Below are 24,497 nucleotides of genomic sequence, written 5' to 3' on the forward strand. Positions count from 1 at the left end.
CAGCCTGTCCCTTCAGCCAAAATACGTCTCCAGTTATCATTTGACTCTGATGAAAGAAGTGCTAAAATGGCAGAGTTTGGAATTGCTTGAACATGTTTTCTCACTTAAGCTGAGCTTGTTCACATTCAAAGCTAAAACAAATTCTCTCAATTGCATTTAGGAGAGTAAACATGCTCTTAGTTTTCTGTCTCATGTTTAAGTAGTTCTGGTGAAAGCAATGTGCACTAATCTTTAGGTTTATATCCTCTTCCTGCATTTTTTTATTGGACAAAATTAAAGGTCAATGGTCCTGAACTAGTCAAGGGAATTACTTTGAAGTCTCAGTCATTGGCATTTCACACTCTCTCTCTCTCTCTGCTTTCAGTAACACAGGGCTTAGCTGCCAAAGTTTTAATTCTTTATGTATGAGAAGAATGATATTTGCAACTTGCTTTTACATTTCAGTTACATGGTTTCATAAATTTATGTAAGAAGAGAGACGCATCAGCAAAAGGCTGCTTCCAAGTCGTCCATAGTGCAGAAAATATAAGTATAGTGATCAAGCAGATTTTTCCCTGTTCTCATCCTCATTGTCTTTTGTATTCCAGCATGATCAGTGCTCGAAGGAGTGGCCGTCCTACGTGAGCAGAGTGGAAACATATGGCTGAAATGCTTACCATGCACTGAGCAGCACGGCACCAAGCGCAGGGCTCCGGGAAAATGTCTGCTTGCAACACTTTCACTGAGCACGTCTGGAAACCCGGCGAATGTAAGAACTGCTTCAAGCCCAAAAGCTTGCACCAGTTACCCCCCGTGTCAGAAAAGAAGCCCCTCTCGCATGGAAACCTGAAACCCAATGCAAACCAAAGCAACAGCCAGCGGGGCAGGAACAGCGGGAACTTCCGACCGCCCGTGGCCAAGAAACCCACCATAGCTGTGAAACCCACCATGATGGTGGTGGATGGGCAGGGCGTGTGTGCCGAGATCAGCACGCTGGAGCAGGGGGAGAACAAAGCCCTGCCCGCGGGGTGGAACCGAAACAAAGCGGCCTTGAACAAAAAACCACTGAACAACAACAACAACGAAGAGGAAATCGAAGGTTACAGCCACGTCTCCAGGCCTTACGGCAGCAACGAGGGGGTGGGGAAGATACCAAATAACAATAATAACGGACTGACAGAAGTTTTGAAGGAGATTGCAGGTTTGGACACCGCACCTCAGCTCACCGGCAATGAAACGAACTCAAGAGAAACCTTCTTGGGGAGGATAAATAATTGCTATAAAAGGTCATTAGAAAGAAAGATCCCTCCGAGCTGCATGGTGGGTGGAATGAAGGATTCACAGAGTAAGCACGTTATTCTGAGTGGAAGCACTGAAGTAATAAGCAATGAAGGTGGACGTTTCTGTTATCCAGAGTTCTCTAGCGGAGATGAGAGTGAGGATGACACGTTTTTTGGCAGCATGCAGGAAGAGCATGAGAGCTGGGACGAGAGTGATGAAGAGTTGCTAGCGATGGAAATTCGCATGAGGGGCCAGCCCCGCTTTGCCAACTTCAGAGCTAACACCCTGTCTCCTGTGCCGTTCTGCGTGGACAAAAAATGGAACACTGTGCCCCTTCGGAACAAGTCTCTGCAGCGGATCTGTGCAGTGGATTATGACGACAGTTATGATGAAATTTTAAATGGTTATGGGGAAGAGGCTGTGATTCTCTATGGGCAAGAGAGCATGCAGAGCATGGTATCGTCTGATTCCACGTCTCCTGATTCTTCTCTGACAGAAGAGTCTCGTTCCGGAACAACGAGCAGTTCTTCCCAGAAGCTCTGTAATGGAGGGTTGTCTCCCAGCACTCCTCAGGACCTCAAACTGATTGAACCGGAATACGAAAGTCTTTGTGACGATCAGCAAGTGAAGGATGTGTCAAAAGCGCCCAGAAATGCTCCAAAAAGTCTAGAAACTCACAAGGCAGTCCTTGCGCTTCGACTGGAGGAGAAGGATGGCAAAATTGCTGTGCAGACTGATAAGCAAGAGAATAAAAGTTCTTCAGATGTTGCTGGTCAAGCAGTAACTATTAATTTGGTGCCCGTGGAGGAGCAAGCTAAACCTTACAGGGTGGTGAACATGGAACAGCCAGTGTGCAAGCCATATACTGTAGTAGATGTATCAGCTGCCATGACCAATGAATGTAAGGAGAATCAGACCGAAACCTCAGAAACCAAAAATGCATCATCTAACCCAAGCTCACCAGTAACTCCAGGCACACCTGTTGCATCCTCTGCAGCATCACCTGTACGTGTCAATGCTAACCTGAAAAAATCCAGTGCAATCAGGTACCAGGAAGTGTGGACTTCTAGTACTAGTCCAAGACAGAAGATACCTAAGGTGGAGCTGATTGCAAACAGCTCAGGACCTTCCGTTCCTCCCAGGAAGACAAGCCACAAGTCAGCTCCTACTTCACCTACAGCTACAAACATTTCTTCAAAAACTATCCCGGTTAAGTCTCCCAATTTATCTGAGATAAAATTCAACAGCTACAACAATGCTGGCATGCCACCTTTTCCTATTATCATTCATGATGAGCCCACTTATGCCAAGAGTTCCAAAAATGCTATTAAAGTTCCTATTGTAATCAATCCGAACGCTTATGATAACCTGGCTATCTATAAAAGTTTTCTAGGGACCAGCGGGGAGCTGTCCATCAAAGATAAAACTACCAGTGTGATAAGCCATACATATGAGGAAATAGAAACAGAAAGTACAATAACTGAAGCCATAGGCAGTAAACCCACTGAGTTGTCCCAGCCAAAGGGGGTGACGAATAGCTCTGAGTGCAGGCTGGGTTCTGTGGCTCAAAAGGTCCAAGAGTTCAACAGCTGTCTCAGTAAAAGCCAGATATCCCCACAGAGAAGTCACAGTGCTGACCACAGCTCCCCATCAAAAGCTCAAAAGGCAACACAAGAGCCTGCAGCAAAAACAGACGTAACGCCAGAGGGTTCTGTTGGCAGCAGTGGTGGCAGAGAGAATGCAAGCACGGTGCTCTCACAGATTGTGGCTTCTATCCAGCCTCCACAATCTCCTCCAGAAACACCTCAGTCTGGACCCAAGTCCTGTAGTGTACAAGAACTGTATTCCTTACCTCCGGAGGGAGACACTCCTAAAAGCACCCTGGTACGACCCAAATCTCTGTTTACGTCACAGCCTGAAATAGAGTCCTCCAAGACGGCGGAAAGCACTGCTGGGAAGGTGCCGAAAGATCCGCTGTCCCAGCTGGCTGCCACTCCCTCTCCAAAGCCAGCGCGAGCCACCCCGAGTGCCACGAGTCCTCAGGCAGAGCAGGCACCGCCGTTCCCGCCCCCACGCTCCACCTCCTCGCCCTACCACGCCAGTAACTTGCTGCAAAGACATTTCAGCAACTGGACCAAACCCACCAGCCCCACCAGGTCCACGGAGGCCGAGTCGATCCTGCACTCGGAGGGGCGTCGCGCCGACGCGAAACCCAAGCGCTGGATATCGTTCAAGAGCTTCTTCCGCCGCAGGAAACCCGAGGATGAGGAGGACAAAGAGAAGGAGAGAGAGAGAGGGAAGCTGGTGGGTCTGGATGGAACTGTCATCCACATGCTCCCCCCTCCCCCAGTTCAGCGGCATCACTGGTTCAGCGAGGCCAAGTCGGACTCCAGCGAGAAGCCCTCCATCGTTTTCATGTACCGCTGTGAGCCGGCGCCGGCCGAGCCGAAGGCTGACCTCCCACCCAAGGGGGGAGTGGAGTCTGCCATCGCAGAGGCACTGGCAAAAGACAAAGGAGAAGTGCTGGAAAAGCCTCCCGAGAGCTCTGAACAGAACCCAGCGAGCCATTCCTCACCACCTCAGGTTCCCAAGAAAATCCCCAGGTACTCCGCTCGGCTCTGTCAGTCGCTTACTTACTCAGTTGTGAACTGTCCTGTATTTACTGCTGAAAAGGGGGGAACTGAGGGGTTTTGCTACATTAAGTGTAATTTTTTCAAAGTATATTTGCTTTAGGTAACTTAGAGCATGTTTTAAGAATCTCTCCATTATGTTGGATATCAGAAAAGTTCTTAAAAATTTTTTAGAAGCAGTAGCTGATATTTGCAGTTTGTCTTGGAGGTTCACTAATGTGTCACAATAGCCATGTTCCATTGAATCAGATCCATTCTCCTGAATTTTTACTTTAAGAAAGTGCTTGTATGTTAGGGGAAACCAGAGAATTTCTCTGCAGAAAGAGAAGGCAACTATTGAAAAGTACAACAGAAATTAAAAATCTGTGGCTCTTGAAAGGTGCAGTGCTCAGCTTGATGCTGCACTGCAACATCACTGCAGCATCCCAAAATAAACCATGGAAAAAATTAGAGTACCTATAAAATAACCTTACCTCTGTCTTGCAAGGCCTTTAGCAGTGGACATGCTTTGTCCCCCAGCAGGATTAGGTGCAGTAGAGCTGGTCACAGCATCATTTGCAACCAGTCACATGGGCACAGTGTGCATTTCCCTGAGTGCTGACCACAGCTGGGGATCTGTTAGAATATGTCTTCCAGTGTTATTACACAAACCAATCCCAAAGTACCTTCAAACTTGCATTATCTAATTCATTACAACAATAACCTAATGGTAGGAAATTAAAAATGTTGTAAAGTGTGAGCTAAGTGTGAGCCCCAGAAAATGCATCATGGCAGTGCTCTTTGGTTTTCTTCCTCCATATTTTGTATAAGAAAGCTGCAGTGTTTCTTAGTTAAGGTAGTTTTAAAGTTGACTTAAGCTAACAGAAATCACTGGGTGAGCACAGTTAGAGTTTACCATAAACGGATTGCCACTTGTCCTAAAGTAAAATAACTTGGTTTTCTTTCTCCACTCTCTACACAAGAAAATTACTAGCAACCCTTGGTCAGAGTGCAGTCTCTCTAGACTTGCCCCAAATTAAATGGGGAGAAGTAGGCAGCTTTAGGGCAGGTTAAAGAATTGGAGGAGTTTGTGCTTTCGACCCCCTTTACAGGAACCCATTTTTTTCCCATGTATCCAGGGGAAGCTGGAGAAAGTGAGGTTGGTTTTGATTGCGTTGCCATCAGGAGATTCTCCTGCTCCCAGCTCCCCAGTGCCCCCTCTTGTGCTGCCAGGACAGTCCATGTGGTCACCTGTGCTGAGCCAGACTGGGGAAGGGATCCAAGAGGGAAACAACTTTGCAGGCATTTTTCAGCCAGATCAACTCCCTGGTGTGCCAGGGGACAGGCAGGGAGGAGCAGCTGCTTCTGCCAGTGGGGAGAGGGCAGGAAGAGTTCCTGATTCTTGCACTGCCCTGGAGATGGTGCTGTTGGAATGTGTGATATTCTTGCCCTGTGACTGGAGCACCTTCTGCCCTCCCTTTTGAAGGCAATTTGTCACTGCTCTGTCTTATTCACTTATTCCAAAAAGTATGTTTGCTCTTTAGTTTTCTGCAAGTTACAATGATACTGGTTAAAACCACGTCTCTGAGTTTTTCCTGGTGAAAATGGGAGTCTCCCAAATGTTAGAACTGGAATTTCTCCTTTCTGACAATATTGTCCTATTGTTTCTACACATATCAAAGGAAATACACTGAGATGCTCAGAAATACATTGTGGGAACACTGGACAGTCAGTAGCTTCATCCTTTAGTTTTTATATTCAGGTACTTTGATGCCTTGAGTTATTTGGGGTTTTTAATTAATTTTTAATAGTCTTAAAAAGACCAAGTGAAACCTTATAGTGCCAAAAAAATGAGGGGTTTTTTTGTTGATTTTTAAGGGGTTTGGCTTTTGTTTTTAATATCCCAGTAGGTGAGAATCAGGATTGCCAAATTCCATTTTTGCACAAGCAGGAGACATAACTGATGAGATGCTATGCTTGGTTTGTGTGAGCTCTTCAGGTATTACTATGAGGTTGGTGATAATTCAGGCTAAAATAAGTGCATGACAAAGATGTTGAAAATCTTGGGCTAAGCTTGCAGAGGCTTAGAGGAGAATGGAAGAGCTGAAGATACTGATCAGTGAACAGGACACTTCCCTAACTCAGGATGCCAAGAACAGTAAACTCACTGAAAAAAAACCCAAACTGATGACCTGGAAAATAAGATAAGCTTTAAAAATGGCAGATTACTGGGAGGTCTTGAAAGCAAATTAAATAAGATGCAGTATTTACTTACTTTGCAATGTCTTACAAAGCTGCTGAAGATTGATAACCACAAAAGGACTGAAGGTGTATTTGAAGTTATCACTAGAAAGGGCAGTTTTTCCTTTGAACAGCACTTGCAAAATACTCAGTTCTTTGGAAAGCTGAAAATTATCTCTCTGTTATCCAAAGGAACTTAGTTTTGGTTTATCCATGTGATTGTTTCCTTCTGTTTGATGCCAGGACACACATATGCTGGTTCAAAAGGAGCTAGCAAATGATATATTAAATTTGCCAAAAATTTGTAGATGGATTAATTTGTGCTAAAAATCAGCAGTCACCTCAGCTTTGCCATTAATTGGAATGAAAATCAGGTGTTCTCAGAACACCTGTAGTTCATGAAGCAGCAGTTGTTCTCAGGCAAAACCTAAAATTGACCTCTAGAAGGATAACATGATGATATTTCTGGCCCGAGTCACTGTAATTGATGGAGGTGGTACAGCACAGTGTGCAATCCACTCATCACAAGTTTAATAAAAAGATTCTTCAAAGGCTTTGTTATCTCATAGATCAGAGCGTTGCCATTGGAGTTTCACGAGATTAAGGCTTCTCCTCTCCTTCATTGAGACATCTCTGCTCACACCCAGCAGCAGCTTTTTAGGTTGAGACATTTCCCAAAAGCAAAGTGCAGCTCAGTGTCCTGCTGCTCCCTTGGCTGTCTGCATGAAGGGCTGAACTGAATCACCCTCAGAGCCCAGCTCCCCTCACTGCTTTAGGTGGCAGAGCTTTGCCAATCCTGAATTTCCCTCACTGCTTTAGGTGGCAGAGCTTTGCCAATCCTGAATTTCCCTCACTGCTTTAGGTGGCAGAGCTTTGCCAATCCTGCATTTCCCTCACTGCTTTAGGTGGCAGAGCTTTGCTAATCCCAGTGCAAGTGCCCTGTGCACGGCCACCCCACTGCAGTTACACATCAAACAAAGACTTTCCTTTCACAGACTCAAGTCAGCCATAACTTTCCTTTATGGGATCTTTGGCCCAGACTTGGATGAAGTAAAGATCAAACTGTGTGTTTCCTGAAATACTCCCTTCAGGTAGTGAAGTCTGTATATTCATTTTGTTCTGGTTCAGGTAAGGAAGCTAAAGTTGGGATTACCAATCTAATTCCTAAAATTATGTTAACTTTTGCAAAAGGCTTTGAGTTCGTAACCAGTAGATCTGAGCTCTGTGTCTGGAGGAATAGGAATGTTGTGATGGATCACTCAGTAAAAACATTGGGAATTGTTGTTCTTCAAAAATGTGGTCATATAAGATCAGGGTTACATCCAGAGATAGGCAGGAATAACCACCACTGCCACATTCCACTCCAGCATTGTCACTGATCCAGTCCTGCAGATTCCACAGCTGCTTCAGGAACTACTTGGGAAGATAACAAAATCTGTCAAATCACAGAAGGGCTCCCTTTAAAACAAAGTCCCTCCCAGTTTGGAGGAGCTCTGGTCTTAATTCTTAGGGTGAGGTTCTCACCTGAATCCCAAACCTTTCAAGTACAGCTTGCACAAATTGATGAGGAGAATGCAAGGATGTTATAGATGAAAAGAAATTTCTTGCTTGAGCAACTCTACTGAAATGGGAGAAATTTTAGGTGGATCAGCTCTCCCTTCTTGTCAAATCTCTGTTGGTTTGCTTTTATCTGGATATCAGCAAGCTTTATCTACCTTACTCAGCAGTGCTTTTAAAAGCATTAGCCATTTATCTTACACTATTTCATCAATTAAAAACTTGTGAGATTTTCCTCTAGAACATCTCCATGCTGACAGAATTGGAAGTGCTGTGTGTGCATTAAGCAATAAGTTTGGTAACGTTTTCTGTGAGAACTCGTAAACACCAAAGACTGCTAAGGAACCAAGTAGAAGGGATTTTACCATTTATTATTTTATAAATTTAGATTAAGAAATGGTAAATCTTGTATTATTGTTCTTAACTCCTCTAATACAGTTTGTAAAATGGAAAGAGCGAGAACTTAAAATGGATAAAGAAAAATATATTTTTCATAACGCACAGTTAATCTGTGGAACTCATTGCCATTAAGTTTCAGTGACACTAAAGAGCTTAGCAGGATGTCTTTACTGGATTATCAAATGTATACCCTTTATCCATGCAAACATCACATTATACAAGACTTGGGGAAAAAAAAATAATATAAATTCTCATACTTCAGGACTAAGCCAGCTTCTAAATAATCAGAATTAGGAACTTTATGGCTTAGCTGTTTCAGGTTGTCATTTTAGAAGTTTGTTTCACTTTCCTCTTGGGTGACTGTTCCTGGCTAATGGTGGTGATGAGGAACTGAACTGCAGGAGCCCCTGGAATGTTTTCTGTACCCAGAGTGCACCCTGGAACCTGGGCACTGATGGGCTCTGCTCAGTGTTTTGCAGGAATAAAGTGTGTTATGAGTAGAAGTTACTGGGTAAGGTGGCCTTTGACCTCCTTCCACTCATTAACCTCTCTGCATTTTTTCTCCAGCATTATTCAGTCAGTGTAGGCTTTAGATTGGCTTTATTACCTTACAAGTGTAGGGCCTGAGGGGATCTCAGAGTGCTCTCTTTGACACTAAATATACGTACAAATTGCACAGTTGGTGCTGTGTGTGTGTAAAACTGAGTCATCTTCCTTGTCATCCCCGACTGCCCTGCTGCCAGTGGCTGCTGCTGTGCTGGTGCACGCCCGGGGAGGGGATCAGGTCTCTGCTGGGTCCAAGGCCACATCAGCTTTTCTCTGTGTTTGTCACTAATTCCTGCCCCTGGGATTTATCTGCTGTCTTGCACAGAACTGTGCTCCCTCAGCCTGGCCTCTAGACCTGACCCTCACTGAGGAATACACTCTCACAGTCACTTATAAGCATTGCACATTATCTCCCTCCTATTCCTTGCTGTTTATTACTCACTGTAATTGAGTAGGTGTGCTCTGAATAGAGGAAAACACAGGTCACACAATAGCTGTGATTCCAGTGGCCTCACCAGAATTAACACACTACACAGGCAGCTTTCTGGATTCTGCTGTTCCCAAAAGACTGAGACAAGTTAGACCACACCATCCTTTGGCAATCCTCCAAGAACTGGGAAGGAGGAGAGCCTGAAGGAAGGAGTTAGGGGCATTTGTCCCTGCAGAAAAATAACACTTTTAAAACAGTTTTGAGCTTGTGCACATGTGAATGACAAGTATGTGAATTCAGTGGGGTGTTTTCTGAAGGACAGTCATTTTTATGGCAAGTTTTTTTGCTGCACATAATCTCAGCTTCTTAGGAAAACAAACGTGCTCTCTGCGTGCAGAGGGCTGCTTCCTCCAGTAACTGAATAGTTGTTTAGTGTCAGCCTCTTGTGCCCGAAGGAGCAGAGTTCTCTAAGATAATTAATTTCCTATGAAGTTTGTTTTTGAAATAAGAAAGGGAAAAAAAAAAAAGACTTGGACAGAGGAGGCTGCGCCCACTATGGTAGAAGCTAAATATGTGCTCTTATGCAAGGCATCAAAGAATCCATCCTGGCAAAATAGCTATAAATATCCCAAATAAGGAGATAGCTTTAAGTATCACTTGCTACCAACAAGCAGATAGAAAATCAGGCTCTAATGGTTCTAATCTCAGAGAACTGCTCGTTTATCAGCTGCTCTTCTCTTCTGGAAAACTGGTTGTTTTAACTGTTTCGTTCATGAAGCAAAAGCAACTGGGAATTCGGTTCTTGTAGCTCCCTGAGTGAGGATGGTTTCCCCCTCTGTTCCTCCTGTGTCCTGCCAGCTCTGATGGAGGGTTGCTGGGTCTCTGCACTGTGTGTCCATGAGCTGGGTCGCTCAGTCTTGGTGTTAAGATCCTGGAAAGCATTTCCCCATGGATTTCATGACCTGCCATCGAACTGCTGGGCTTTCAAATGTATTCTTTTGAGGCACGGACTGCAGGTCTGAGATACTCACTTACTTTTAACAGTAGGTTGGTCTTAGTTCTTAAAACTCCTCTTGAAACTTGAACGTGCTTTTCCTTAAGTAATACCATGACTAAGGCCATAGCTGTCATTCCAGAGCAGTGATGTAGCAGCCTGTGCACTGGATTTCCTTCAGGGAGGCAGTGGAAGAGTTAAGGAGGCAGGGCTGGGGCTGCCTGGGGTGCTTTGGCGGGGCCCAGCCCCAAGGTAAACAGAAGGTGCAGTAGGTGTATCACTGTGCAGAGTTCAGCCCTTGCTCACAGCTTGCACAACTTGTAGCACACCAGAACACTGTGGAATCAATGGCTCGCCAGAGTTTCAAGACATGATTAAAAGACTCAAGAAGGCCCTGAAAGAATTTCCTTTAATGGGGAATTGTGTGAGTGAGTACAGTGGGTGAGTTGGTATTTTTTTTTCCTTTCTTCCTTTCTAGCTGTTGGTTTACTTTGGCAAATGGCTTCTGAGCTTAGGTTTAGTGTATGTGCTTGCATGTGACTGGTTTGGAGAATGAGTATGTTCTGTACCTCACCAAGCAATACTAAAAAAGTTACTCTGAGATGTGATAACTTCTGGTTTGTGGCAATGACAGAACTGTAAAGCTGTTAGAACCTATTTCTTCTTAAAGAAAACATTCCTGTTGAGGAATGCAGGTATGTATATTATTTACAGCATTTACAAGTCTGTAGTTAAATTTCTCCTCATCTTGAGAGCCTCGTTACTGCTTTAATTTTATGTCTGCTTTACTCTGAAATTACAGTAGGTTAACTCTTTAATGTGGATATATTTATGGCACATGGAATGTTCCTCACACCATTCCTATGCATGGTACTAAAATGGAACAAAAAAAGGTTTTGCTGATTAAAGATTACATCTTTTTGAACTTATGCCATTTTTTTCTCTTTTACTAACAAGTTCTAATGAGTTTGGTTTGTGTCAGCCTGCAGTTCAAATTCATGAGTCTGAGCAGAAACAGCATGTGCTCACTGCACTGTCCTGGGGCTCGTGTCATGCAAAGGACTGGCATGTTTTAACCTTTGCAGTCAGGGATTGCTAGAAGATTGTGTACCATGTTTTCCAGGATTTTGGCTTTGCCATAGAGAGAAATATGCCTATAATTTATGTTAAAGTTTTAAATGTTTAGCACAAAAAATAAGTTTCTGTACAGATACATGATGTGGTGATCATCTCCTGATGGAAGTGTGTTACTCCTGCCCCTTATGGAAGTCACAAGTAGTTAAAATTCTTGCTGTTGAATTTGATCAGGCTATAGGAATGAGAACTAGAGAACAGCACATTTGGCTGTAATGAGTATTTGTTTCTGTGAGTGAGAGAATGTAAAGGCATGGAAATATTTTTGCTCTAACATGTTTTTGTGGCATATTACTGATAATTGCTGCTATATTTTCAATAGGATTAGGGGGTTTTTATTAAATCTCGACCATTTTTTCATACATATAATGCATAATTTTAAAATTATACTGCAATAAATATATCCGTGGAAACTGATTAAATCCACAATTTTCAGAGCTTTGTGCTCAATAAGTCATCACAATTTGATTGAAACTTCCTAGCTAAGAGCAGGCACAGAGGAATGTGTTCATGGCCTTTTGCAGTTGGCCTAATGCAGGTGGATTTTAATCATGGCTTAGATGAGATGTGTTGCCCAAAGTGTCAGTTCCCAAAATCCTACCAGTATATGAAAATCTATCATTATTTTTTGAGATTTAACCCCCCTTGCTATACCTTGTTATCTTTGGTTAAAGCACAGTTGTTCCAATTGGTAAAAAGCACCTCAAACTCTGCTGCTGTCCTGAGTCCCACACATTTTACCCGGGGTCACGCCTGCATATGGATGTGCACGGATGCTGATTGTAGCCAAGCTGTAAAACATTTTATTATGCCTTGCTATCAAAGGCATGAATTATTATATTCCATGGATTATTATAATTAGTATAATAGTAACTAACACGTTACTATTTCAGTCACAAGTTGTTTCTTCTCAGGAAGGAAAACTGTAGAAAATTGTCCTTAAAAAAAGGAGGGCGAAAGAACTTGTTCCTTCACCGGTTCATTCCCCCTCCTGAAAATGCCTCACCTGGTGTTTTGCCAGGAGAATCTCCTGCCCAGCTTTGACCTCCAGGTGATTTTTGTCCTCTTTGTTTCAGTCAAGTGCCCGATGACACGACCCTGGAGGACTTGTCCCCTCGTGTCCCCAGAGCCGTGTTTGTGAAGCAGGACAATGGTGGCAGCGCCTCCATCATTCCCGTGTCCTCGGCGCGTCCTCCCCAGGGGGAGGAGGAGAAAGAAGAAGCTCCACGTTCTCCCAACTTAAATACCTGCAGTGCCACGTACAGCAATTTAGGTAAGTGTGCTCTCACAGAAGAAAATATCAATTGGATCTGATTTTGGATACCTTTTCTTCTGAACAGCTCAATGCACCTTCGTAAGGGGAGCTTTTAAAGGCTGACTTTTTAATATTGATTTGTAGAAAATAAAGTTATTGCAGTCTCCTTCTGTGATCACAACAAGAAAGTGAAGATTCAGCAAACTCAGAGGTTTGTTTTCTTGTAATTTAAAACAGCCTTTTAATTGGTCCTAGTGATAAACAGCTCAAATGATTTTAAAAGACACATTGTTTTACCTTTTTGGAGAAATTTTGTCAAAGAGGTTTAAAATACAGAGCAAATGACCTAATTTCTTTAGAAACAGTAAGTAGATTTCAATATTTTTCCAAACTTCAACAAAAGATAGGACTTTTTATTTTAGAGCATCAGTAGCTGCTACAATATTTGTAACCATCTTTTGTTGACTGAAACCTTTTTTATCCTAGTCTGAATGCTCCTTCATAATAAGATATGAATGTCCTGTCATTACTAAATTCCTGACTCATATTAAAAAGATACATGGATGCAGTGCCTCTCTGGAAGATAAGGGAGCAACACAAATAAGCATCTCCTGATATCCAGTATCAGTATTATCAACCTAACTTTCTGAAGCATTTTGATTTGAAGTACAGTGAATTTAGGGATACCTCCAGCCAGATTTCCTAGAAGAACAAAATCTCTCATTTATTTACGTTCCAGGATATCTGAATACATGTTTTTCAGTAACACCCCAGCCCTGTAAACACACCAACCTCTTAAATGCTTGGCCAAGAGTAAACTGAGTGCATTGAGGTGGCTCACGAGTGCAGGGGGTTTGGCATGTCCACACATGTTTCAGGGATCAAGGGCTAAATTTTAAACCCTCAGGTGCCTGCATTCCTTAGACAGTCAGTGATAGTGTTGCATTTTTTTGCTTGAATGTGAATTAGCGGTGAACTTACGAGTGTATCCTGCTGTTAAAACATTCATTAGATATCATTTGTAAAGCATAAAGTAGAAAAATACCCCGCCCAAGAGCGATACTAACACCTACCAAGAAACTCTTCCTCTGAGGAGGAAAACTAAAATTTATGTTTTTATGGTGAATTACTCAAAGGTCTGATGAACTACTTTCATTTTAGTGAGTGTTTTCATTTTATCTGTGTCTGTATTTTCTGTATTTAGGAGATAGCTCCATGCAGGCAGAATCCAGGCAGTAGATGTAGCTCCCTCAGAACTGCTTATAGCACGTTTAGCCCATGCAGTAAAATACCATTAAACACTGGAAGGGGTCACCCAAAGTGGTTGTGGAATCTCCATCTGGGGAGATACTCAAAACCTGACTGGACATGATCCTGGGCAACCCACTCAGCTGACCCTGCCTGACCATCTCAAGGGATCCCTTCCATCAGCCCTGCCTTGTGTTAGTGCTGTTCCAGAGCTTGAATGTTCCCTCTCAAAACCACATAAAACTGAACCCCTTGGCATTTTATTCAAAATCTTCTCATCCTTGGGTCACTTTGAGCTTTGCTGTCAGCGAAGGAAATTTTAGGTATGAAAGAGTTAAGTCAGCTTTAAGGCTTGCCTGGGTCTGGCTCAGCCTGGCTGCCTGTTGTTAGGAGCAATGCTTCCCTAAATGGCACTGAGTTCTCTGGCTGCCATTCAAAGCTCTTCTGCTTTACTCAAACAACCTCACTTTCTAGTTCTGATGGCAACAGAGAGATTCCTAGGTAGGCACAGAGAATAATTCCTACTTGTTTTCACATCTTGCATCACCTAGGCAGCAAAGTCTTATCTTCTGTAGAATTAACAAATACTGGTATGTGAAACTGGAAGAAAGGATAATATGAGAAGTTACACCACATTTGACTCTTGCTCCAGCTGCAATTGGAGCTACGTAGTGCAGTTTGGAGTTTGTAAAATACATCATGTGAACACCTCAATTTGCAGCATAATGCACAATATTCATTTTAAATACTAATCTGATGCATATTCTAATGTTTTTTATTTAAAAGCAGATAATATGTTACTACTTTGATAAATGTCTAATCTTCAGTTCTCACATGTCATGTGAAAGTTCATGAACAGAAATAACTGCAAGCTTTGGTAAATTGTCCTCTGCAGGCAGGTAATAGTTTATATCAGGTACTGCCCTCAAATATATTTGGTTTGGCCTTCCAAGAGACAAATCTTACAAAGCAGAAAATTCTCCTCTGGGAATCAGGTACAATATAAAAGACTTGGGGCTTTTAAGAGATCTCACCATGATGATAGAAATAAAGACTGTTCCTGGCTGTATAAATAGAAGAAAACTTCAGTAGGAGGAGAGAGGTTCTGTCTGTCTCATTTTTTCCCTGCAACTGCTGTGGCCACAATTTGAGACGAATATTTAAAGAAACTGTACAGGCTCTAAAGAACAGCTTTGCAAATGCCTTGTATTGTGGCAGGCACTTCATGGGGACTAATTCAGGAAAGTCAGTGTGTTCAGCTTATCAAAGCAAGAGTCTGCTCGTGGGGTGAGCAGAACTGTCATGAGGGATACCTCTGGTATCAACTGATTTCACAAACTCCAGGGGCTGCCAGCTGAATCGAGATGCAGAAACAAATGTTCAAATGTGTAAGATAGGGCCTGGATGTTTCTTTTTATAATGGGTGCCTTTATTGTAACACAAGTTAATTCAGGTAAGCCCTGTAGCTGATGATAAGGAAGACAATAGACTAGATAATTAAAAGCCTTTCCTTTACAAACCTTTAAATTGTTCTGTCTTTGTCTGAATTTGTTGGGGAAATTGAGTTGATTGAATTTGCATCGCTGTAAGTAGATTAAGGTATTCTCAATATACTCAGGATAGTATTTCTGTCATTGAGAAAAGAATAGGTTATTTCATTATCAGCGACTCTCCTCTTTACACTTAAAGAAATGGGCAAAAAGGAGGATAAGTTTCTAGGTTTTGTGATTGCTGACATTGGAAAAAATCCCAGATCACAGCATCTGCCACGGAGCACTGCCCCAGTCAGTAACTTAGACCAGGGCAGTGTGCTTTAGCCAGGCTGTAAATAAGGTGCTGAAATCATTGCTGACTAAAACTGACAGCTCAGTGACAGACAGTGATTATAACACCAGGCTGGTGCATTTGTGTAGTGTATGATTAGCACAGGTAATGCCTTCAGTGTGGTGTGATGGAGGGTGGGCAGCAGGACCTGCCAAGTCACCCAGCAGACAAGCTGAAGCTTCTGGGATCTGCAGCCCATTACCAGAGGCCTGTGCCCAGTCTCAAATTATTGCTGAGAAACCGGAGGTGCATCCCAAATGTTACTTAACAAATGTCAGCTTTCCTCTCTGTTACATATCTCAGTGTTTCAGTGAGATTTTTATCTATTAAATTAACAAGAAATGAGTAAACAACTGAGTGTAAGGCAGAACTTCATGGAAACCTCTGTACTGAACAATGTTATGGAAGAGTGGTGTATGTGTGCAGCATTTGTTGGATTTGGGGCTGTGAAGTGTGCTGGGAGCTTTTGCAGTGGTTGGAAGGCACCTTATGCCCTTGTGGGGTTTTTTCATGGTTTGGTTTTATTTATCAGGCAGGGTAAGAGTTTTATTAAGGAGTGATGTCAGATTTGATAGGTTCACCCACTCACATCAACAGGCTGCAATGCAAAGTCTGATGATAAATCAGTTACCCAGAAAAATAACATTTAAATGCCTTTTTCAGAGCTCCTTTAGAGTTTCAGACCTCTGCATGGTGTCTAGAGACTTCAGCATTAATATTTAAATAGTGCAGTGAGATTCTGTAATGGAAGATGTTATTGAACTGTAGAATTACTTAAAGCTCTCTAGAAAGCTGCTGTCTATAAAGAGTTAAATTTTTTTCTGTCATTGAGCAGTCTGGAATCCACTTCAAAGCTCTCTGTAGCTGGTAGCCCAATATTGTGCCTTTTCACTTGCCTCCCAAGAGTGTGGCTCAGGCTGAACCTTGCAATGCTGGGGAGCCTGTGCAGTAGGTAAGGAAACAATGGTTTTAGGCATGCAAGGGGAGAAGGAAAGGATAGGCAAGAAAAAGAAATAAATGCATTGCTGGTACTTCTGTGCAGCAGAATATTATTGTGCCTTTGACAGGGACAACATTTAAGACAGCTTTTTTCTTGCTAGGCAATGAATTTATAAAAATGTGGGACATGAAGTTTCCTGCCTCAGGAAAGCTGAGCTGGAAAGACTGGCCCAGTGGGTATGAAACAAATGTACAGTGTTCAGAACTCAGCACAGCAACAGCACAGACATGAAGCTTTTCAACTGTGTAATTCAGATGGGTAGATTTCAATATGGAAAACTTGTTCTTGTGGGGAGAAACAACAACTGTAACGTGGCGTGTTTGACAAACTCATTTTCCTCAGCTGAGAATACTTGAAACAGTGACTACAGAACGACTTGTATGTGCAGTTCCCTGGATCCTGCCACCCCCTCCATACTCCTGCAGAAAATCGCTTCTGGCTATGAAAACCTTCCCCAGTTCTGTTTGGATGTCACAGTTCCAAAGCAAAAGCAGCACTGGTTGCAGTCTCAGGGCCCTGCTCTGTATGAATGGCTTTTGGAGGGCAGGGCCAGTAAAGCAGAAAGAAAACAAGAGAATGGAGCAGTAACACTGATATAAATCTTACCTTTCTTGGAGAGGGCTCCTGCTGCTGCTGCTGCTTCACGTGTGCATCTTGCTCTCATTTGTTTTCTTGTTGTTTCTCTCTGGCACCTGTGCAGTCCTTGGATCAGCAGATCCTCCTGCAGTAGTGTCCTCTCTCCCACCCCAGCAGTCAGGCTGTCTCAGCATAGTGGGGAAGAGGGGAAGGATAAAAAAACAGGCAAGTGATCTTTAACACAGTGCTGTGTTAAAGTACATAGGTCACAGATTTGGTAAGAGTAAGTAGTTGTGGAAGAGGGCACGTGTTTGGATGAGTAAGAAAACTGGATATGAAGTAGAAGTGAACTCGTCTCAGGACTAAGGAAAAAGCTGTGGCATCTGGATGCATGTCTGGCATGCAGACATCAATTTACTTTTGACTCTGCACCTCTGCAAAGGGGAGATTTCTGACAGAGTTCCTGTGCTGCCCGACTGGCCCCAGGGTCAGAGGCTGCAGCACAGCAGTGAGAGGCAGAGCTGCCACAGTAGAGCTCTCTGGCTGCAGTACCACGATCCCAAAGGAGCAGTGGAGTCCCCTGGGTCTCTGAGTGTTAAATTTCTTTTAGCAACCTTGAAAATGATTTGCAGTCTTCCCTGAAGATCGGGTATGTACAAAGCTGATAGAGTTTCCTGCTCCAAATTCGGTTTTTTAAACACTGGAAGAGCCAGGCTTATCATTAAATCCATAAGGCTCTTCTGAGGGTTTCTGGAGCTTAAACAAAAGATGGAGAGAGAACTTCCATTTGTGATGTTGTCTCCTTGAAATGACTGAAAAGAGAATGATTGTTAAAAATGTAGGATGCAAGGCTGCTGTGTTTGTGGATACTTATAAAAATACAATCCTCTTTGATCTTGTGAAATCATTTCAGCATTCTAACCCAGCATTCCAGGTTTTTGTGCATCCTGGCCAAGTGGATCTAGGATTCTTTCATATTCAGAAAAACTATAACAACATATCTTAAAAAGTAAAAGAAGTTATCTTTTATTTTTAATAGACTGCAAAGTCATTTATTATTAACAATGGACTGAAGTGATGTGATTCACATCTGAATCTGAGATCCCCCAGTTTGGTTCAGCATTCCAGCTCAGTCCCCTCTTTACAAGGATTGGTGGGCTTGGCAGTGGTAGGTTAACAGTTGAACTCAGTGATCTTTAAGGTCTTTTCCAGCCTAAACAATTTTATGATTCAGCACGTTATAAACAGTCAAATAGTCAAGGTGTCTGTTCTCTTATTAGAAAAGATGCTCCACTGCAATTATTGTTTCCATGTCTGCTGTGTTGCAACTGTAAAAATTGGCTTCCTACCTTACCATGGTAGTGAACCTCCCAGGAGTAGTAGAAAGCTTATAAAATAATTTCTCTGAAAGTAGCAGTTGATTATTAAGAGTGGAAAGATCTCATTTTGATATGAGTAACAACTGTTTAATTGTCCCAGAGCAGCAAGTTGGTCATTTGTATTGTCTGTTTATTAGTTTCTGTTCTCCATTATATTATTGTCATTTATTTGTTCTTCATTTTCAAGGACTCTGGCACTTATAAAAGATAATTGCCCTCTATAAAAGCCATTCAGAGCACATGACAGGAAGTTTATCTTCCCTGGATTCACACAGATGTCTGAAAGCAGTCTGTCAGTGGAAATTCTGTGCTTGTGTGTACGTAACCTGCTGTTTGGAATTTCTTGACTGAAGCTGGGTCAGATTATCTATGAACACAATATTGCCAACAAAAGTACCCATGGCAAGAGAGGAAGGGAAATGTATTAGAGAACTTACAGTTGGGGGAAGGGATGTGAGTTTTAAATTGTAGGGTAAAAAATATTTCTGTCAAAACACAACTCAGTTCTCGATGGGAACACACTTGTCAACCTGAGTGAAAATAGGCCTAATTTCCTTGTTTCCAGCTGGTGAATCTGCTGGGGCAATCCTAACTTCCCAATGTGACCACAGAAGTATCTAAACTCCATTATTTGTGTCTGAAGGTTTCTGGTTTCCATTCTGAAATAAGATTTTCAGCCTCTCTGGCAGATTTCCCAATTTATGGAAATTTATGGACTGCTGTCTACCCATAGTTTTGGCACATCTGAATAGGAAGTCAGGAATAATATTATAGTTGAGTGCAGAAGAAATTATGGGTGGCTGGGTGTAATTGCTGAAACTGGACTTTGGCCAAAGTGCCAAATTGATGTTTGGTTTTTCCTTGCACTTCTTGTCATTAATCAGGTGGGAGGTGAAGTGGCAGCATTGCTGGCACTGACACTGATGTTAATATATATGCCAGGGTCAAACCAGGACTGGCTGGATGTAATGACATGTATGGGATGCTGATTTGGTCATTTTGCTTAGTAATTAGTTCATCTTTTCATATATGTATTTAGGGGTTTTTTAAATATTGGGAGGGTTCCAGTCAGCTTTATTTTTTTGCCTTAAACTTCTTTGCAGAGCACAAATATGAGCAGCAGATGCAAAGTACTTTAATCTTCTGTTACTATTATCTTATTCCACAGGACAGTCCAGAGCAACCATGATCCCTCCAAAACAGCCGAGGCAACCCAAGGGAGCTCTGGATGATGCCATTGCCTTCGGAGGGCTGGTAGACCAGGAGCCAGTGAACAACTTGCAGCCAACCCCACCTCCACTGCCAAAGAAAACAATCCTGAGAGCTAACACGGAGCCGACTCCCAGGGATCTCCAGAAGCAGGCTCTGGAGAACAACCTGTGCATCATGGCCAATCCCACCTACGACATCGACACCAACTGGGAAGCGAGCAGCGCCTGCTCCTCCGTCAGCCTGGAGCTCAAGGTACTGGACAACGAGTCCGGGGATTCCTTGGACAGGCCTGTGGAAAAGCTGAGGGCAACCACGTCGGCCACGAACAGTGTTTCCAGCCTAACCACTATCAGTATTAAGGACCGGTGCTCCAACAGCATGGAGTCTCTGACGGGGAGACACCTCTCGCAGGCCAGGCAGGGCAGGGGGGTGCAGAAGCCGCAGAGACAAGCACTTTATCGCGGGATCGAAAACCGGGAGGAGGTGGTGGGGAAGATCCGAGGCCTGCACGCCGACTCCCTGAAGAAGCTGGCGCTGAAATGCGAGGATCTGTTCATGGCCGGGCAGAAGGACCAGCTGCGCTTCGGGGTGGACAGCTGGTCCGACTTCCGCCTGACCAGCGACAAGCCCTGCTGCGAGGCCGGCGACGCCGTCTACTACCCGGCCTCCTACGCCAAGGATCCGCTCAACAACTACGCAGTCAAGGTAAGAGGGGCCTGGACAATGGAAACCCCGGGCAGCAGTGACCAAATGGGACAACCACCACGCTCTGCACCACAGCCAGTAGTGACAGGGCCACGAACACGTGTGGGTGCTGCTGGCAGCAGCGCTGGGGGAGAAGTAGGTTGCCCAAAATACAGGCTCTTACTTCTTGGGGTTGGTCTCTTTTCCCAGGCAACTCTCAGCAAGACAAGAGGGCTCAGTCTTAAGCTGTGTCAGGGGAGGTTTAGGTTGGATATTAGAAAGAATTTCTTTCCAGAGAGGGTAATCAGGCATTGAAATGGGCTGCCCAGGGAAGTGGTGGATTCTCCATCCCTGGAGATGTTTGAGATAAGACTGGATGTGGCATCAGTGCCATGGGCTGGGAACTGCAGCAGGGTTGGATCAAGGTTTGGACTTGATGATCTCAGAGGTCCCTTCCAACCCAGCTGATTCTATGATTCTATGATTCTGTCAAGAGCCATGTGTGGCATTGGTATCTGCTGTTTAATTTCATGTTTTTACTGCAGTTCCAAAATTGCTGGAACAAAATAAACACATCTCAGTCTTTACCATTGTTCAATGACATTTTGAAAGAAAAGCTGAATTATTTTAACATGGGTCAAACTCACAGTGAAAAAATCCTTTTGATCCATCTGCATGGGGATGAACTTAAGTCATCATTCTTAGTTAAGAAAGATTTCCTAAAAAACTAAAACATTTCCATTTTCAGAGCTGTGTAATTCTAAGTGTAAATTCTAGGCTAATATATCTGATGTTCCCATACAGGGTCTTACAGTTTCACCAGTGTTCCTTACCAGCCTTTCAAAAGCTCTGTCTACAGCCATCAGTGTTGCCTTATAAATTCTTCAGCTAGCACATTAAAGAAATAAAATTTACTAGATTTACTGCTAATATATTAATGCTTAGTTGGCAGCTGTCTCACTAGATGTTGTTACTTTATGGACTTTTATATAGGTAGTTCTTCCTGAGCACTGTATCTCTGCATTTCTCAATGCTTATCTGGTAGGAAGATAGTGAGAAGGACAGCTGAGACTCATAGCTCTGTCAGGCTTCCTGGCTGACCTTGAGTAAATCACCAGACTTCTGACTCCTCCTTGTTGAAACTGAGATAAAACATTTATTACCCGACAGGGATGTGTGAGGCCTGATGAGTTATTCCTTACAGAGCACGCTGACATTCTCACAAGGGTGGTGCTTTACAGGAACAAAATGTTGTTACCACTCCTGTGTGATTGTTTGCAAGTAAGATATGAAAAAATAAAAGGTAGGATTGGTGCCACTGATACGTTTTTCTGAAACTTGAAAAGGCATCTTTTTAAGGCAGGTTTCTGGGCATAACCATTTATATTTTGGTAATTATTAAGGACCTCAAAAGATGTGAAATGAAACATGGATGTCTTGTGGATGCCACTTGGTACAAAGTGGCCAAGAAAGAACCAGGCCGTGAATGTGTCTCTGGCCATCAGCTCTGGCTGCAGAATCAGCACCCTGGCATTACTCATTACTGGCTTGGATTGTTTTGTTTTAGTTCCAAATGGTTGTTTCTGGGGCCCAACGTGGTATTTTTCTCTAAAGGCAGGTTTGAGCTGTCACTAATGTGACACCTCTTTGCACATCACATTTGTGCCTTTAAAGCATTCCCTCACTGGCAAGACCTGTTGTTTTGTTATCTGCTGTCCTCCTAAATACACTTCCCCTGTAGAAAGCCAGGGAGAAGAAAGAACAGCAATGGAACATGGTCAAATAGGTGCTAAATTTTCCTTTTCATAATTCAGGTGTCTTAAAAATAGTTCTCAGACCAACAAGATTTATTGCATGGTAGTAGATGTGAGTGAAGTGTCCACAGAATATCCTTGAGCTCAAGGTCACCCTGAGCTGTTGTGCTGTTACAAGGAGAGGAAAAGTTACTCTTGAAAATACCCTCCCAGGCATTTAATGTGATAGGGGAAGATGTTTGCCCCAGGTTGATCTTTTACTTACAAGCCATCAGTCCAGGCTCAGGTTTGTCCAAAAGCTCATAACAACAGATTGCTGTGACATAACACAGAGATTTGGGGAATTTAGCTTTAACAAATGCGCCAGTTTTTACTACCGTGGGTGTTTTTTTGTGTGAGCCAAATTACATCATAATCTACCTTCAATAAATCAGCTGTGTCTTCCTGCCATTTGAAATCCCTTGTCCCCAAAACAGGATGGAAAAAAGAGTGAGATGAAAATCACCAATGTGCCTATTGAATCCAAAATATGGTCTTCCTGTTGTTTTGGATCAAGTCTTAGAAATGCATTTTGAAAGTGTACATGGAGCCACATCTTCAGGCTGTGTGAATTTATGTAGCTCTTTTGAGTTTTGCAGAACTACCCAAGCAATGCTGGCTAACAGTTCAGACAGTTCTTAAGTTCTGTGATTTTAATATTAGATCTGAGAAAAAATGTGATAATGAGATTTTATAATTATTATTCTCTTCATAGAAAACAAGAGATTGACCCCCAAACGGTGTTAATGGTCTTAATGCATAAATTTATAAAAAATTTAATATTCTAGCTCCAAAGTAGAACTACAAAAGCACTGTTAAAAATTCAGCTTTAACCATTTGACTACTGCTGAGTTAAATTTAGAAGAATGAACATTTTGTGCAGATGAACTTTTATGTTCTGATGGTTTCACCAGCAAAAGAAGCTCTGATAAATTTGATGGAGAATGAGCACAACTTGTTCTGTTGGGGTGGATATTAGTGGAAATGTTTATAGGGGTGTGTTGTTTCACAACATTGTATTATGGTTTTTGCTTCACTCTCACATAATCTTCTCGTAAACACCCTGTGCAAAAAAGTTGCAGGAGGCCATGTGGAAATTATTTTGACTGAAACATTATAAATAAAACCAGTACATAAGTTGTGATCAGAAAACTACTTTCTCAAACAGAAAAATAAAAGCTTCCTTAACAAGGAAGGTTTCCAAAAAGTTCCAGAGCCTGAGGTGGTTTTTTTTTTCACTAAGTGCAGTACCACCTCCTAAGTAGTTGGTGGATCTGGGACAATATGGATAAACATTCCCCTGAAACCACAGTCTTACCAGTAATTCCAAATATGTGGTGAAAAGGTTACACTAAAGTGAAAGCAGAGGGCAGCAGCTCTTTGCACACAGGAGACTGGGTGAGTTCAGCTCTCAGTGTCCCAACGGGGACTGAGTAAGGCAGTGATGTCACAGGGAGCTTTTTTATTTAAAAAAAATAAATATATGACTCAGAATGAGTAATAGACGAGGTTATTATGTCAGTGACATAAACTACTTCCACTTTCAATATGAAACTCTCAGGGAAAACAGTCCAACATCCCAGCCCCACAGGTGATCCGAGTCCCCGGGGAACAGCAGGGCCGTAAAACCCGCTGGGCTGGCCCTGGCCACGGGCAGGGGTGCAGTGCTGTTCAGGGGATGGCAGGGACTGCAAGGGTGCCAACAGCTCAAAGGAGCAGTTAAAATTTATTGCTTTCATTGCTGCAGGGCAGGCACAAGTTTTTCTAGCAGTAAAACCTGAGGATTTCTTGTAAGGCTGCTGTCCCAACTGTAAAGCAGAGCAATGCAAAGTGAACAGTGCTGGGCTGAGCCTGGCTGACGGTTTCCTGGTTGCAGCTGACAATTATTTTCTAGTTATGTTTAGTTTGTTACAGTGTGCTGAGGTGGTTTTTTTTTGGTAATTTAGTTTCCTAGTGGAGCTTCTTGACAGAAGTGTTATTTAAGGTCATCCCAGAACTTCATGCCTCAGATCAAAATAAAATGTACATTCAACTTCGAGCCCATTCTGAGTTCAGTCACGGCAGAATAGAATTCTGTATTTTGGCACATTGTTAAAAAGTCAGAGCTCTATTCCAAGGCCAGATCAAGAAAATGAGGTCAATCAGATATCAAACTGGCCTCCTTGGAAAACAAGGCTGTGCCAAGAATAAGCTATCAATTTGGGATTAGCAAGCTTTCATTCTACACAGAATTTCATTTGCAGTTGTCCCTCTGTGCAATACAACAAAGTAGCACAGATGGTGCAGTCTTTGTGATCTTCTGTGTTTCTCATTTTCAGCACTTGTAAATTCATTTCCCACAATATTCATCGTGCTT

The 24,497-nt window shown here is 42.9% G+C and overlaps 1 protein-coding gene across 5 annotated transcripts in view; it reads left to right on the plus strand.

The window, feature by feature from the left end:
- The window catches only part of PEAK1 (pseudopodium enriched atypical kinase 1), a 102,000-nt gene that overhangs the window by 68,676 nt on the left and 8,827 nt on the right, over positions 1-24,497 (plus strand). For 4 of the 5 annotated variants that reach the window (XM_018081512.2, XM_018081513.2, XM_018081511.2 and 1 more), the window contains 4 exons: positions 588-3,863; positions 10,361-10,477; positions 12,247-12,443; positions 19,621-20,369. In XM_018081512.2, coding sequence (XP_017937001.1) covers positions 700-3,863; positions 10,361-10,477; positions 12,247-12,443; positions 19,621-20,369 — 4,227 coding nt within the window. In that variant the 5' untranslated portion in view covers positions 588-699. The remainder of the gene's footprint in view (positions 1-587; positions 3,864-10,360; positions 10,478-12,246; positions 12,444-19,620; positions 20,370-24,497) is intronic. The other variant, XM_018081516.2, reaches the window with a different exon arrangement.

Source organism: Manacus vitellinus, unplaced genomic scaffold, assembly GCF_001715985.3.
Source record: "Manacus vitellinus isolate BGI_N305 unplaced genomic scaffold, ASM171598v3 scaffold_53_pilon, whole genome shotgun sequence".
Taxonomy (NCBI): domain Eukaryota; kingdom Metazoa; phylum Chordata; class Aves; order Passeriformes; family Pipridae; genus Manacus; species Manacus vitellinus.